At 48.1% G+C, this 15,597-nt stretch overlaps 2 protein-coding genes across 18 annotated transcripts in view; one reads left to right on the top strand and one right to left on the bottom strand.

Annotated features, from left to right (window-relative positions):
• Positions 1-876: 876 nt before the first annotated feature.
• On the top strand, positions 877-4,643 carry LOC118385693 (butyrophilin-like protein 2). Of its 15 annotated transcripts, none has more exons than XM_052521426.1 (7): positions 877-1,112; positions 1,371-1,496; positions 1,690-1,710; positions 2,141-2,476; positions 2,897-2,914; positions 3,442-3,453; positions 3,636-4,643. In XM_052521426.1, the coding sequence occupies exons 2-7, from the start codon at positions 1,397-1,399 to the stop codon at positions 3,761-3,763; spliced, it is 615 nt and encodes a 204-aa protein (XP_052377386.1). In that variant the 5' UTR covers positions 877-1,112; positions 1,371-1,396; the 3' UTR covers positions 3,764-4,643. The 15 variants fall into 15 exon arrangements, 14 of the variants coding, with proteins under 14 accessions (XP_052377386.1, XP_052377388.1, XP_052377390.1 ...); XM_052521428.1 differs by having other exon boundaries at positions 879-1,112; positions 1,422-1,496; XM_052521430.1 differs by having other exon boundaries at positions 879-1,112; positions 1,371-1,445.
• A 3,573-nt stretch (positions 4,644-8,216) lies between these two features.
• Positions 8,217-15,597, bottom strand: part of LOC118385460 (LHFPL tetraspan subfamily member 2a protein-like) — an 84,980-nt gene continuing 77,599 nt past the window's right edge. For all 3 annotated transcript variants that reach the window (XM_052521418.1, XM_035772600.2, XM_035772602.2), the window contains one exon: positions 8,217-8,547. In XM_052521418.1, coding sequence (XP_052377378.1) covers positions 8,291-8,547 — 257 coding nt within the window. In that variant the 3' untranslated portion in view covers positions 8,217-8,290. The remainder of the gene's footprint in view (positions 8,548-15,597) is intronic.

The following is a 15,597-nucleotide window of genomic DNA, read 5'->3' as shown; positions in this document are numbered from 1 at the left end:
TTGAAGGGGTCAGAGGTTAATAAAAAATAATTTAAAAACGGTAGGCTGCACTCAACTCTTGATGGAGTTGAGGTACTTGGCAATGACAGCGATGAGAGAGAGAAACAAAGATGACCAGAGAGATCACATCGCCTCGTGCCAAACTGCATGCAGGATTCCTGTTCCACCTCACAGTGATCACCTTGTGCTCCATTTCTAACCAGTGGATGAATAAAGGTAATCTGGAGCCCATTAGGATGTGTGTCCTCTCTGTCCGCTATACACACACGCTCAAACATTCATGGCTCCTCTTTTACGGTTCTCGAGACCAGTTGTGCAAACACATCTTGTGTGGGAAGATAATCCGGGAAGAGCGTTTTATGTTCGTCTAACCTGTGTGCCTAGATACAGAAATGGTACTTTATGTTCCTTGGCGCCGCACGTGTGCGTTCTGGGACTCTTATCTCTGTCTGTGATTCTCCGAGTCTTAGAAGGCCTGATTTGACCTCCTAAACCACACCTACTGACCTACAGTAATGCGTCAGCAACACGCTGGGGTCAGGGGTCACCTAGTGTTACACTTCTTTATGGCGTAATAAGGAAGCAGAGCTGCCGTCACAAAACACACACACGCACACGCACACACACACACACACACACACACACACACACACACACACACACACACACACACACACACACTAAATGTTGCTCAATCACTTACAGCAGGTAACAGTTAAGTTTAGAAATGGGGGATCTATGTTCAAAGTTGGTCCTCAGTTGAGTTGGTCATTTTGCCATTATCATGCACTTTGGAACTCGAATGTTCAGAGCCAAGCCTGTAGAACTTATCAGACTTTAATATCCGATCGTAATGAACTGGACTGAATGTTGCTCTGAATTGCTCCCCCGAGGCGTTGATGGGTCTCCACAGTATCATAATGCGGTTATAAATGCTAAGTACAGGAGTTCCACCGCCTTCATGTTATCTACAGTTCTCTATTGGACACGCATGGAGGAGGGAGGCGTGATACAGAAGAGAAGAAGGACTTTATATGAGGCTGTATCTGGTTTCGGTGAAAGCCTGTAGATTTCCTGTATAGGCCTGAGCTGCAGAGTATTCAACAAACAAGGTGGTGAATATATGTCTGTAAAATGTGTTTGTGCGCAGTATATTTTTTCATGAATAGTGAGGCAGTGTTGTTAGATTTAAATCAACTATCTTTTTCCTTCTGAAGTGGAGGACGTGAAGACCTGTAAAGGTATGGAGAGATCTCAGTATATTCTAGTGGAGGACGTGAAGACCTGTAAAGGTATGGAGAGATCTCAGTATATTCTAGTGGAGGACGTGAAGACCTGTAAAGGTATGGAGAGATCTCAGTATATTCTAGTGGAGGACGTGAAGACCTGTAAAGGTATGGAGAGATCTCAGTATATTCTAGTGGAGGACGTGAAGACCTGTAAAGGTATGGAGAGATCTCAGTATATTCTAGTGGAGGACGTGAAGACCTGTAAAGGTATGGAGAGATCTCAGTATATTCTAGTGGAAAACGAGACGCAACAACACTCCTGTTTTTAAACCAGTAGGACTGGGCTGTAAAAAGGAATAGATGTGTGTATCTATTTTGCTTGGGAACAATACATGCAAAGGGGTCTGATGAATAAATGGTGGAATTGTCTAAATATAAATGTTTTCTCTTTTTATCGCAGGTAAAATGTCCAGAGTAAAGAGTAAGTCACACCATGCTAGAATTCATTCTGAGCTGTTCGTACACATTTCCTTGACAAAAAATACTAAACCAAGTATGTGAAGGGAAATGAGTTTGACGTTGAATTTCTCATTTGTGTGTAAAAATGTCATTGGATGAAACGGGCTTGTTAAGATCAGGAGTCGATGCTGCGCTCTCCACAGTGACCTCTCCCTCCAAAACATTTACTTTCAATTCCCATAGTAGCATTCACGTTCTGCTATCCTATATTTATAATTTATGTCAGATAAATATGTCTGCCTGGGATAGTTTGTTGTATTTTAGAGGTTAATATTGTCCCTGTCATTTTCTGCCTATTTAAAAAAAAAATTGCATGAATGTACTGATAGTATTTTTGTACCTGACAAAGATGATGACATTAAGCAAGACATTTCTTCTCTCGCACTGAACAGATGACTTTAAACTTACCACCGCTGATGACAGCGAGAGGGTTGGTCGTGGTCATGATGTCACCCTCCACTGTCACCTCTCCCCCAAAACCAGTGCGGTTGTCATGACGATCAGGTGGTTTAAGGGGACAGAGTGCATTTACCTGTATAACAATGGCCAGGTGACAGAGAGCGTTGGCTACGAGGGCAGAGTCAGTCTGATGACGCCTGAGCTGGAGGGAGGCAACGTGTCCCTGAGGCTGAGAGACTTCAGGAGGTCAGACGTAGGGCGGTACAGATGTCAGGTCGTCCATGGAGAACAGAAGGAGGAGGCTGCAGTGAGTTTAGAGGTTGCTAGTGGTAAGGGCTCTGTAACTACAGTACATGTTAATATACACCTAAGCAACAATAACAACCCGTCTGTTTCCCTGTACAGCACACGGCTACTTCCTCATGTAGTTAGGAGTTTGTAGTAGGAGTTAGAGACGGGACTAGATGGATTCTGACTATCAACCAGCAGTAATGCATATAACAATCACTCTGAGCTTTGAGCTTGATGTCCTGACCCTATAAAGCGTTTCAACCATTCCAGCGTAACTGGTCACGTCCCTCGATTCTGATTAGTAATGAATGTGATGAACACTCGTCACCCCTTTGATGCATATCACATCATCCTGGAATTTGATTGGATAATCAATGATTTGAAGGTACTGATAATAACTAATACGTTCAATTCTTTCCATTATCATTACTCATGGCTCTCCATCTTGGATAATGAAGGATCACGATTGGACTTTGGTGAGTGATCACTCATTTGGCTGCTTTGTTTATTGACAACCAATAAGACAGAACCGATAGTAGACCAGAGTGTTTCAATCTGATACCATACAGAACTAGTGGCCCTGTAAACAGCAGAGTACTCTACACTTATCAGCACTCTTCCCAATTGTTCCGTTTATCTCGATAAATTGTCCTGCATTTACATAGCCCTGCCTCCTCCAACACAATCTCTGCCTTAGAACTCAGCGTTAGACCCTTCAAAAGGAATTGAGAATCAGCGTGAATTCAGCTTGATGTCCGAGTAGGAAGCGTTTCAGTAACACTGACTGCTTGCTGTCGCAGGGCTTTTACGTCCCTTTCCCTTGATGCAAATTAGTAGTGAATTTGATGAACAGTCATTCCAATTTTATGCATGGTATTTGATCAAATGATGTGATACATCAGAAATGGAATTTAACGAGTGTAACAATGATAACTAATAGCCTGCATTCTGTTTTACATGACCATGATTCGTGGATCTCCATCTTGGATAACGGAACGATTAGCTAGGTTATATGGTGAGTAAAAAGGTATATATGTCTGTTCTGATTATTGATAACCAATAACACAAGACAAAGAACAGACCAGCGTTGCAGTATGAGGCCATAGAGAAGTCGAGGCTTTGTGAAACATTCAGTCATTCTGCTCACATCCCTTTCCCTTGATGTACAACATGAATAAATGTGATGATCACATGCAGGAGCGGCTTTTGGACAGGTCTCTGAAGTGGCCCAGCCAGAACCCGGACTTAAACCCGATTCAACATCTCTGCAGGGACCTGAAAATAGCTGTGCCACGACGCTCCCCATCCAACCTGACAGAGCTTGAGAAGATCTGCAGAGAAGAAGGGGAGAAACTCCCCAAATACAGGTGTGCCAAGCTTGTAGTATCATACCCATGAAGACTCGAGGCTGTAATCGCTGCCGAATGTGCTTCAACAAAGTACTGAGTCTGAATATGTAAATGTGATATTTCTGTTTTTTATTTACATTTTTAATACATTTGCTAAAAAGTCAAACAACCTGTTTTTGCTTTGTCGTTATGGGGTATTGTGTGTAGATTGAATACATTTTAGAATAAGGCTGTAATATAACAGCATTTTGAAAAAGTCAAGGGGTCTGAGTACTTTCTGAATGGACTGTAACCCAGCGAATCAGAGAGGAAGGGAAACTACTGGAGGACACTACCAGAGAGGTGGAGAAGAGGAAGAGAGACTACTGGAGGACACTACCAGAGAGGTGGAGAAGAGGAAGAGAGACTACTGGAGGACACTACCAGAGAGGTGGAGAAGAGGAAGAGAGACTACTGGAGGACACTACCAGAGAGGTGGAGAAGAGTAAGAGAGACTACTGGAGGACACTACCAGAGAGGTGGAGAAGAGGAAGAGAGACTACTGGAGGACACTACCAGAGAGGTGGAGAAGAGGAAGAGACAAGTGGATGCACTGGGACTCGAACAGCCAAGTAGAGAACTTCAGAGTCCAACTGCAGCGTCATTCCCCCCTAAAACAAAAAAAAGCACAAGGAAGAGGATTTCTGACAACCACCATCTCAGATTGTTCTAAAAATCCTTTCTGTCGTTAGAAACAGATGAGATGAGCATTTCTGAAAAATCATTTTGTTGAAACATATTTTGATCTCTGACCCCCAATTGGCCATTTTTATTTAAAGTGTTCATATAACCTTCAATAAATATTGTACCTAACCTACCGATTTGGACCATAATTATTCCTAACAATGAGCAAGACATGAGGAATCTGATACTGATGATCAAAAGCCACTCACAGACCCCCCCCACACCTCATGCCTATCCCACCCCAACAACCAGTATACAGTATCCCAACCAGTATACAGTATCCCACACCTCATGCCTATCCCACCCCAACAACCAGTATACAGTATCCCACACCTTCCTTCTGTTTCTACCAGTGGAGCACTCAAAAGGGGACGATAGAGGGGTGCTGGAGAGAATGGAGGAGCTGTTTGGGGAGGGTTGTTGGGAACACACTGTGATTCTATTCACCCATGCTTGATGACCTGAAAGAGCAGAGCATTGTGGAGTTTCTCCAAGCAGGGAGTCAGGGACATCCAGCAGCTTGTATAGAAGTGTGGGAGCAGGTACCATGTCCTCAACATTAAGGACAGGGCCCTGGGCACTCAGGTCTCAGAGCTGCTGGAGCAGGTATCATGTCCTCAACATTAAGGACAGGGCCCTTGGCACTCAGGTCCCAGAGCTGCTGGAGCAGGTATCATGTCCTCAATCTCACAGACAAAGATGCAGAAGAGTTGTGCAGCCAGACAGAAGAGGAGAATCGAGAGATGAAGGAGAAAGATAGACAGATGGATAAAGACATAGTGAGGGAGAGACTGAGAGATGACTTTAACGTTTTGGAGGTCTACTTGCCAAGAAGCACACAGACACCTGGGAGATGGAGGGGGAGGTAAGAGGCAGAAGAGAGGAAGGAGAGGGGGAGACAGAACAAAGGATATAGCGAATGAGACTACTCTTTCATTGAGGGGTTAGAGAGGAGAAAAGGCAGAGAGAATCACACTGGATTTATCCCACAATGTAGTAGCAAAGTGGGAGCCTATGTGACCACACCCACTGGGGACAAGACGTCAATTCAACATCTATTCCATGTCGGTTCAACGTCATTCCGTTGGACTGACTCGGAAACAGCGTTGATTCAAGCTGTGTGTGGTAAGTGGGCAACCTTCATCCCAGCGAGATGAAAGGAGCTGAGACCGACAGAGATCTTAGTGGGGATTTCTTTAGAAGAGGTCTACATAACTAGTCTGAGAAGTAGCTCACATTTAGGGGGAAAGGTAGCGGGAGTAGAAGGAAGAGAGGGAGGGGAGGGTAACAGGAGGAAGGGTCGGTTGGAAAAGACAACTCCTTTGTTAAAGGGGTTAAAGGAGAGATCATTTAGAAAGAATCACGTTGTATTCATCCCACATGTAGATAGATGTCTTACTGACCAAAGAGTCCTACCATTGTTTCCAGTTAGTATCTTTTCAGTAAAGGATTCAAGTCATGCATGTTTATTGCATGTTTATTGTTTGTTATGTGGACCCATTTGTAGTAAGAGATGTGAATTAAACGGTTGTCTTCGTCTTTTGTTCATTCAAATGATAGGTCCAGTGCCATTTCCTGTTGCTTTGAATGATTTTCCTGCTGTTATTTACCCAGACGGCCAGAAGATGGCAGTGTTTATTCATCTGAACTCATTTAAACAAACTCAACGTTGTACAAATCCTCTTACAGATTTGTGTGTGTGCGTGTGCGTGCGTGTGTGTGCGTGCGCGTGAACACGATGAGCGACATGGCAGCCAACAGGGATGCTCTTATTTAGACCACACACACACAGCTCCTCTTTCACTGTTCTCCTATCAAGACCAGTAGGACAAACACATGGCGTGTGGGAAGTTGGTTTGTTTGTGTGTTGTTGGCCTGTGTGTGTGTGTGTGTGTCATTTTGTTATTCTTATCGGTCTGTGATTCTCCAGGTCTTAGAAGGCCGTTTCTAAAACTCCTATTCTAACCCCCACCTACTGACCGACAGTACTGAGTCAGCAACACTCTGGGGTCAGGGGTCACCTTGTGTTACACTCATTATGGCTTAATAAGGAAGCAGAGCTGCCTTCATAACTCTGTTATCAGGTTAACTCCCCCACACAAAATGAAATAAGTATCGGACTCTCTCTTTCTCTTTGTCTCAGTCGATAGAGGGGTAAAACCAGGCTAAGCTGACTTGCTGACAGTAGACGAGGAGCTTGGAGTCTCATACTGCAGCCCTCTGGAGGAACAGGGAAATTTGTCAAGTGACATGGAAACGCTGTCCAATCTGGAAGTCATCAACTGCTCTGTGTGTGTGTGTGTGTGTGTGTGTGTGTGTGTGTGTGTGGGTGGGTGTGTGTGTGTGCGCGCACGCATGGTGCATGCATGGGTGGTGGGGGGGGGGTGACTCATGCACATACACACTGGAGGTCTGGAGTGTGGTGAGGGGTAGGTTATAGCTGGCGATAGTGAGTGAAGACTCACCACTTATTTCCCTCCCTCACCCATCCTTCCACACATTACATTAGAGAGCCCCGCAGATATGAACTGTGCTGGAGAAAAACTCAAACTCAGGACACCTTTTCTTCCTCGTTCTGTTTTTATTGGTTTGGCAGAGACAGACCCGAGGTGCTGGGAAAGTGGGGTGACCATTGAACAACACACGTTTCAACAGTTTCTCTCCAGCGCTGTGGCTGGTGTTGCCGGAATAACAGTCCTCCCTTGGCGTCGCAGGAATAAGAGTCCTCCCTGAAACAAGACACTCGTATGAATACTTGTGTGTTGTTGTCCAAGTCTTTTGTCCATAGATTATAGGGAGTCGGCTGAGGAGGACCTCAATGAGACCAGGCTAGGATCATCAGAGATGGGGCCGGTCCAGGCAAAACCATCTCAATATTTGAAAAAGGAACCAAGCACAGTCTCTCACACACAATAACAAACACACCACAGCTCTCTCTTAGCAAGCTCATGCAGTCCATGTGAACCATGGCTGGTGTAGGTGTCCCATCAATACATTTCAAGGGTCCAAGAAGACATACATTGGTCATTTCAATTGACAGTACATTCTGTAAGCTTTAAGGACATCACGATTCCATGCTAAACTAAGGCCATGTCTGAGAGTAGTTTACTGGACTGAGTAGTGGTTCCCTTGTAAATTTACTCACACCTGGCTTAAGTTGGCGCTGGCAGGAAGTTCCCTCTAACCGCTGGTCCAGGGTCAGATCTTATTTGATCCTCCCCATTAGGTTCAGGTTATGATTTGGGGTTGGGAAATCTGATCCTAGATCTGTAGCCAGCGGCAACTTCTATCTGGGATTTTAAGTTATTACAGTTGACTAGCACCAGGTAGGCGGATCTTCAGGTCGTGACATCATCGCACCAGGATTCAAGGCGAGAGTGACATCATTTAAAACACAGCCTGAACAGAGCTGAGAGGACCACCATTCTCAGATCATCATCATCATCATCATCATCATCACTATGTACAGTATATGCACACTTATTTACAATACAAACTTACTGGTGTCAGGATAGCTGGTACTGGCACACATTACAAATAATAACACACAGAACACAGACAGCACCTCTGGTGGCGGAGAGAGGAAATGCACTGAAACACACGTTTGTCAAAAGCTTGGCACTGTAGATTTCTCCCACATCAACAATAACAACAATACAGGGTCAAAGGTCAGAGAGTCAGTCTTAGTGGTAAACAATATTGGGGGGCTCCATTTGATTGACAGCTGGGCCCCAGAGTGGAGACGAGGGGGGTAGGACGTGACATTCCTCCTCGTCAGCCTCAGAGCAGGCAGATAAGGCTCTTGCCCTCCTCAATCTCCTCCTGCACCTTGTCTGAGGACGTGGCGATCTCGGCCTGGGCGGAGAACACGGCACAGACGAAGGTGAGCACGGTGCCCCCCATGGCTGTGTAGAAGGCCCAGCCCATGGTGCACAGCCCCGACCGGTAGGGAGCCGCGTCCTGACCACAGTACAGCTGCACCTTGTCTGAACCCCAGCCTGCAGGGTATAGCATCAGACCCAGGATCAGAAACAGACCTGGACCAGAGAGAGGGGAGAGAGAGCCAGCGTTAGTTCATCAGTAACAATATAAAGCATTAAATAGACCTAGAACTAGCAGACATATGTGTGTGACTGATTGAATGTGTGTTTTAAATGCAGCTACAGAGAAGTGGGGGATGACAACATCACATTCTCTAAAGTCCATCCACAGAACAGCTAACAGCTACATTCTCTGGTATCAAAACACTTCCTGTTTCAATAACACGTTAGCATTCTGACTTCCCGTTGGTCATAAATACTATACGGGGCTAAAATGATTTCCTTCACCATCCCTTTCAGATGGGACTCTACACCTGGCCAGTGTCAACTCTCATGGCAACAAAAAGGCTTCTTTCCCCAAACATGCTCCCCGCATCGCGAACCTGAGGTTACAGCACAAGGTTACAGGAACAACAGGAAAAGGTGGCCCGAGGGGCTTCCTCCCGCCAAGTCACTGAAGTGACCGACCGACTAACCCTGTCTCAGATTCCTGTATCTCTCGCTGCTGGAGGATGGAGCCACTTCCTGTGGGGGCGGGACCTACTTCTAACACCACACCGATTCGGTTACAACACCCCTGCACTGTACAATGTTCCACTTTTAACAGAACACGGATTGTGTTACAACACCCCTGTACAACACCAGAACCTAGAGGAAAGCCTAATCGAAGCTTGGTCTGAAGTAGCAGTTGAAACGTTTGCCCAAATCCCACACGTGACCAGTGAAGGTGAGACGGCGCAGGCCGCTGTAGTGTCTTCTGTTCAATATCTCTGTATCCCTGCGCAGACCATCTCCATACTCCAGAATGACGTTGTAGGAAAAGGCAGTGATCCTCCTACTGGTTCCCCGGCTTTGACACACACCAGAAGACGTTCCGTCACGCTGTTGGCAGCTGGGACTGGAACTACAATATCAGAAGTCTACTACTGGCAGTCTATTACTAGAAGTCTACTACTAGAAGTCTACTACTAGATGTCTACTACTGGAAGTCTACTACTGGAGGTCTAATACTAGAAGTCTACTACTAGAAGTCTACTACTAGAAGTCTACTACTGGGAGTCTACTACTAGAAGTCTACTGCTAGATGTCTACTACTGGAAGTCTACTACTGGAGGTCTAATACTAGAAGTCTACTACTAGAAGTCTACTACTAGAAGTCTACTACTGGGAGTCTACTACTAGAAGTCTACTGCTAGATGTCTACTACTGGAAGTCTACTACTGGAGGTCTAATACTAGAAGTCTACTACTAGAAGTCTACTACTGGGAGTCTACTACTAGAAGTCTACTACTAAAGTCTACTACTAGAAGTCTACTGCTAGATGTCTACTACTGGAAGTCTCCTACTGGAGGTCTAATACTAGAAGTCTACTACTGGAAGTCTACTACTAGAAGTCTACTACTAGAAGTCTACTGCTAGATGTCTACTACTGGAAGTCTACTACTGGAGGTCTACTACTAGAAGTCTACTACTGGAAGTCTACTACTGGAAGTCTACTACTGGAAGTCTACAACTGGAAGTCTACAACTAGAAGTCTACTACTAGAAGTCTACTACTGGAAGTCTACTACTGGAGGTCTACTACTAGAAGTCTACTACTAGAAGTCTACTACTGGAAGTCTACTACTGGAAGTCTACTACTAGAAGTCTACTACTGGAGGTCTAATACTAGAAGTCTACTACTGGAAGTCTACTACTGGAAGTCTACTACTAGAAGTCTACTACTAGAAGTCTACTGCTAGAAGTCTACTGCTAGATGTCTACTACTGGAAGTCTACTACTGGAGGTCTACTACTAGAAGTCTACTACTGGAAGTCTACTACTGGAAGTCTACTACTAGAACTCTACTACTAGAAGTCTACTACTAGAAGTCTACTACTGGAAGTCTACTACTGGAGGTCTACTACTAGAAGTCTACTACTGGAAGTCTACTACTGGAAGTCTACTACTAGAAGTCTACTACTGGAAGTCTAGTACTGGAAGTCTACTACTAGAAGTCTACTACTGGAAGTCTACTACTGGAAGTCTACTACTAGAAGTCTACTACTAGAAGTCTACTACTGGAAGTCTACTACTAGACATCTACTACTGGAAGTCTACTACTGGAAGTCTACTACTAGAAGTCTACTACTAGAAGTCTACTACTGGAAGTCTACTACTAGAAGTCTACTACTAGAAGTCTACTACTGGAAGTCTACTACTAGAAGTCTACTACTGGAAGTCTACTACTAGAAGTCTACTACTAGAAGTCTACTACTAGAAGTCTACTACTGGAAGTCTACTACTGGAAGTCTACTACTGGAAGCTCTGTTAATAGAACTGCAATAGTAATGCTGTATGTCCACTGGAGTCTAGATTGGGAACGATGTAACTACGATATGTCTACAGGCACATATCACTAGCGTAAGGCCACTCGTTCAGAGATTTCATGACTTGTCCTGCATGCCTCTCCTGCTCCTCTCCCCTCCCTACAGTGGGAGTGGATCACTCAGGCAGCCTGAGGGTCTGCAGCCGTCTGCATCTCAGTAGGAAACAGTTAGAATAATAGGATTAAAATGAAAGGCCAGAGAGAGAGCGATGGAGAGGGAAGGGTATGGAGAGAGAAGGGTATGGAGAGAGAAGGGTATGGAGAGAGAAGGGTATGGAGAGAGAAGGGTATGGAGAGGGAAGGGTATGGAGAGAGAAGGGTATGGAGAGAGAAGGGTATGGAGAGAGAAGGGTATGGAGAGGGAAGGGTATGGAGAGAGAGAGCGATGGAGAGAGAAGGGTATGGAGAGAGAAGGGTATGGAGAGAGAAGGGTATGGAGAGGGAAGGGTATGGAGAGAGAAGGGTATGGAGAGAGAGAGCGATGGAGAGAGAAGGGTATGGAGAGGGAAGGGTTATGGAGAGAGAAGGGTATGGAGAGGGAAGGGTATGGAGAGAGAAGGGTATGGAGAGAGAGCGATGGAGAGGGAAGGGTATGGAGAGAGAAGGGTATGGAGAGAGAAGGTTATGGAGAGGGAAGGGTATGGAGAGGGAAGGGTATGGAGAGGGAAGGGTATGGAGAGAGAAGGGTAAGGAGAGAGAAGGGTATGGAGAGGGAAGGGTATGGAGAGAGAAGGGTAAGGAGAGAGAAGGGTATGGAGAGGGAAGGGTATGAAGAGGGAAGGGTATGGAGAGAGAAGGGTATGGAGAGGGATGGGTATGAAGAGGGAAGGGTATGGAGAGAGATAAAAAGAGAGAGGGGCCATAAATGGCCTCTTAGGTCTCCTGCACCTCTATGTCAGACCAGCACTCTAAGCCTCCTTCCCTCCCTCTGTCTGCCCCAGTCACTCGCTTCGCCAGGAGATGGGAAAAAAAGTGCAATGCCGACACCAGCTTTCCTCTCTCTCTATTTCTCCATCTCTCTCAGAGCAGACCGAAATCGTATTAAATGCGGAAATGAAAAGTAGGTCATAAATTGCTTCCACATGTTGTTGCGTTGCCTTGACAGCCAGAACAGCTCTGGTGACGGACTGGAGGTAGGATTTCAATTCTACTACCCCCCATAACCCCACACTACCCCCATACCCCCACACTACCCCCCCTACCCCCACACTACCCCCATACCCCCACACTACCCCCCCATACCCCCCACACTACCCCCATAACCCCACACTACCCCCACAACCCCACACTACCCCCTACCCCCACACTACCCCCCTACCCCCACACTACCCCCTACCCCCACACTACCCCCAACCCCACACTACCCCCACAACCCCACACTACCCCCTACCCCCACACTACCCCCCACCCCCACACTACCCCCTACCCCCACACTACCCCCATAACCCCACACTACCCCCATAACCCCACACTACCCCACACTAGCCCCATAACCCCACACTACCCCCATAACACCACACTACCCCCATAACCCACACTACCCCCATAACCCCACACTACCCCCACACTAGCCCCATAACCCCACACTACCCCCATAACCCCACACTACCCCCTACCCCCACACTACCCCCATAACCCCACACTACCCCCTACCCCACACTACCCCCATAATCCCACACTACCCCCATACCCCCCACACTACCCCCATAACCCCACACTACCCCCTACCCCCACACTACCCCCATAACCCCACACTACCCCCATACCCCCACACTACCCCCTACCCCCAACCCCACACTACCCCCATAACCCCACACTACCCCCATAACACCACACTACCCCCATAACCCCACACTACCCCCTACCCCCACACTACCCCCATAACCCCACACTACCCCCTACCCCCCACACTACCCCCATAACCCCACACTACCCCCTACCCCCACACTACCCCCATAACCCCACACTACCCCCTACCCCCACACTACCCCCATAACCCCACACTACCCCCTACCCCCACACTACCCCCATAATCCCACACTACCCCCTACCCCCACACTACCCCCATAACCCCACACTACCCCCTACCCCCACACTACCCCCATAACCCCACACTACCCCCTACCCCCACACTACCCCCATAATCCCACACTACCCCCACCCCCACACTACCCCCATAACCCCACACTACCCCCATACCCCCACACTACCCCCATAACCCCACACTACCCCCATAACCCCACACCCACCTACCCCCACTACCCCCACACTACCCCCATAACCCCACACTACCCCCTACCCCACACTACCCCCCACACTAACCCCCTAACCTCACTACCCCCACACTACCCCCCTACCCCACACTAACCCCATAACCCCACACTACCCCCATAATCCCCCCACTACCCCCATAACCCCACACTACCCCCACACTACCCCCATAACCCCCTACCCCCACACTACCCCCTAAACCCACACTACCCCCACACCCCTGCATCCTATTTCACCCTTCTCTGTGTCAAACCCCCTACCCTTAGCCCTCTGTCTCAACCAGTGTTTCCTAACTCCAGACCTTGAATAGCCCCAGCAGCACACTTTGTTGTTGTAGCCCTGGACAAGCACACCGGAGTCAACTTGTCAACTAATCATCAAGGCCTCAATGAGTTGAATCAGGGGAGTCTGTCCAGGGCTACAACAACAATGTGCACTGCTGGGGGTACTCGAGGATTTGGGGAACACTGACCTACACTCCTCCACCCCCTTCTCTACACTCCTCCACCCTCTTCTCTACACTCCTCCACCCCCTTCTCTACACTCCTCCACCCCCTTCTCTACACTCCTCCACCCTCTTCTCTACACTCCTCCACCCCCTTCTCTACACTCCTCCACCCTCTTCTCTACACTCCTCCACCCCTTCTCTACACTCCTCCACCCTCTTCTCTACACTCCTCCACCCCCTTCTCTACACTCCTCCACCCTCTTCTCTACACTCCTCCACCCCCCTTCTCTACACTCCTCCACCCTCTTCTCTACACTCCTCCACCCCCTTCTCTACACTCCTCCACCCTCTTCTCTACACTCCTCCACCCCCTTCTCTACACTCCTCCACCCCCTTCTCTACACTCCTCCACCCTCTTCTCTACACTCATCCACCCTCTTCTCTACACTCCTCAACCCTCTTCTCTACACTCCTCAACCCTCTTCTCTACACTCCTCAACCCCCTTCTCTACACTCCTCCACCCTCTTCTCTACACTCCTCCACCCTCTTCTCTACAGTCCTCCACCCCCTTCTCTACACTCCTCCACCCCTTCTCTACACTCCTCCACCCCCTTCTCTACACTCCTCCACCCTCTTCTCTACACTCCTCCACCCCCTTCTCCACACTCCTCCACACCCCTTCTCTACACTCCTCCACCCTCTTCTCTACACTCCTCCACCCCCTTCTCCACACTCCTCAACCCCCTTCTCTACACTCCTCAACCCTCTTCTCTACACTCCTCAACCCTCTTCTCTACACTCCTCCACCCTCTTCTCTACACTCCTCCACCCTCTTCTCTACACTCCTCAACCCCCTTCTCTACACTCCTCAACCCTCTTCTCTACACTCCTCAACCCCCTTCTCTACACTCCTCAACCCTCTTCTCTACACTCCTCAACCCCCTTCTCTACACTCCTCCACCCTCTTCTCTACACTCCTCCACCCCCTTCTCCACACTCCTCCACCCCCTTCTCTACACTCCTCCACCCTCTTCTCTACACTCCTCAACCCCCTTCTCTACACTCCTCAACCCTCTTCTCTACACTCCTCAACCCTATTCTCTACACTCCTCAACCCCTTCTCTACACTCCTCAACCCTCTTCTCTACACTCCTCAACCCTCTTCTCTACACTCCTCAACCCTCTTCTCTACACTCCTCCACCCTCTTCTCTACACTCCTCCACCCCTTCTCCACACTCCTCCACACTCCTCCACCCCCTTCTCTACACTCCTCCACCCTCTTCTCTACACTCCTCAACCCCTTCTCTACACTCCTCAACCCTCTTCTCTACACTCCTCAACCCCTTCTCTACACTCCTCAACCCTCTTCTCTACACTCCTCAACCCCCTCTTCTCTACACTCCTCCACCGTCTTCTCTACACTCCTCCACCGTCTTCTCTACACTCCTCCACCCCCTTCTCTACACTCCTCCACCCCCTTCTCTACACTCCTCAACCCTCTTCTCTACACTCCTCAACCCTCTTCTCTACACTCCTCAACCCTCTTCTCTACACTCCTCCACCGTCTTCTCTACACTCCTCCACCCTCTTCTCTACAGTCCTCCACCCCCTTCTCTACACTCCTCCACCCTCTTCTCTACAGTCCTCCACCCCCTTCTCTACACTCCTCCACCCTCTTCTCTACACTCCTCCACCCCTCTCTCTTTGACCCGGCCATTCTAATCCTGGTTCCCAGAAAACCGGGGCGTTCACCTCCTCTCAACACAAGGAAATGATGTGAATGTACCGCGACAGAGCCTGAGGTAGAGGCAGTGAGAGTGGGACAGAGGGTGAGGTAGAGAGGCAGTGAGAGTGGGACAGAGGGTGAGGTAGAGAGGCAGTGAGAGTGGGACAGAGGGTGAGGTAGAGAGGCAGTGAGAGTGGGACAGAGGGTGAGGTAGAGGCAGTGAGAGTGGGACA

The sequence above is a fragment of the Oncorhynchus keta genome, chromosome 6 (assembly GCF_023373465.1).
Source record: "Oncorhynchus keta strain PuntledgeMale-10-30-2019 chromosome 6, Oket_V2, whole genome shotgun sequence".
Classification (NCBI taxonomy): domain Eukaryota; kingdom Metazoa; phylum Chordata; class Actinopteri; order Salmoniformes; family Salmonidae; genus Oncorhynchus; species Oncorhynchus keta.
This window is presented reverse-complemented; position numbering and strand designations above follow the sequence as displayed.

Excerpts from the sequence above, each read along its gene's own strand:
- LOC118385693 (XM_052521420.1), top strand. The coding sequence starts at position 1,244 with ATGGAGAGATCTCAGTATATTCTAGTGGAGGACGTGAAGACCTGTAAA. Across the intron at positions 1,497-1,689 it reads GGACGTGAAGACCTGTAAAG|GTAAAATGTCCAGAGTAAAG; the intron begins GTATGGAGAGAT and ends TTTTTATCGCAG. Across the intron at positions 1,711-2,140 it reads TAAAATGTCCAGAGTAAAGA|ATGACTTTAAACTTACCACC; the intron begins GTAAGTCACACC and ends CGCACTGAACAG.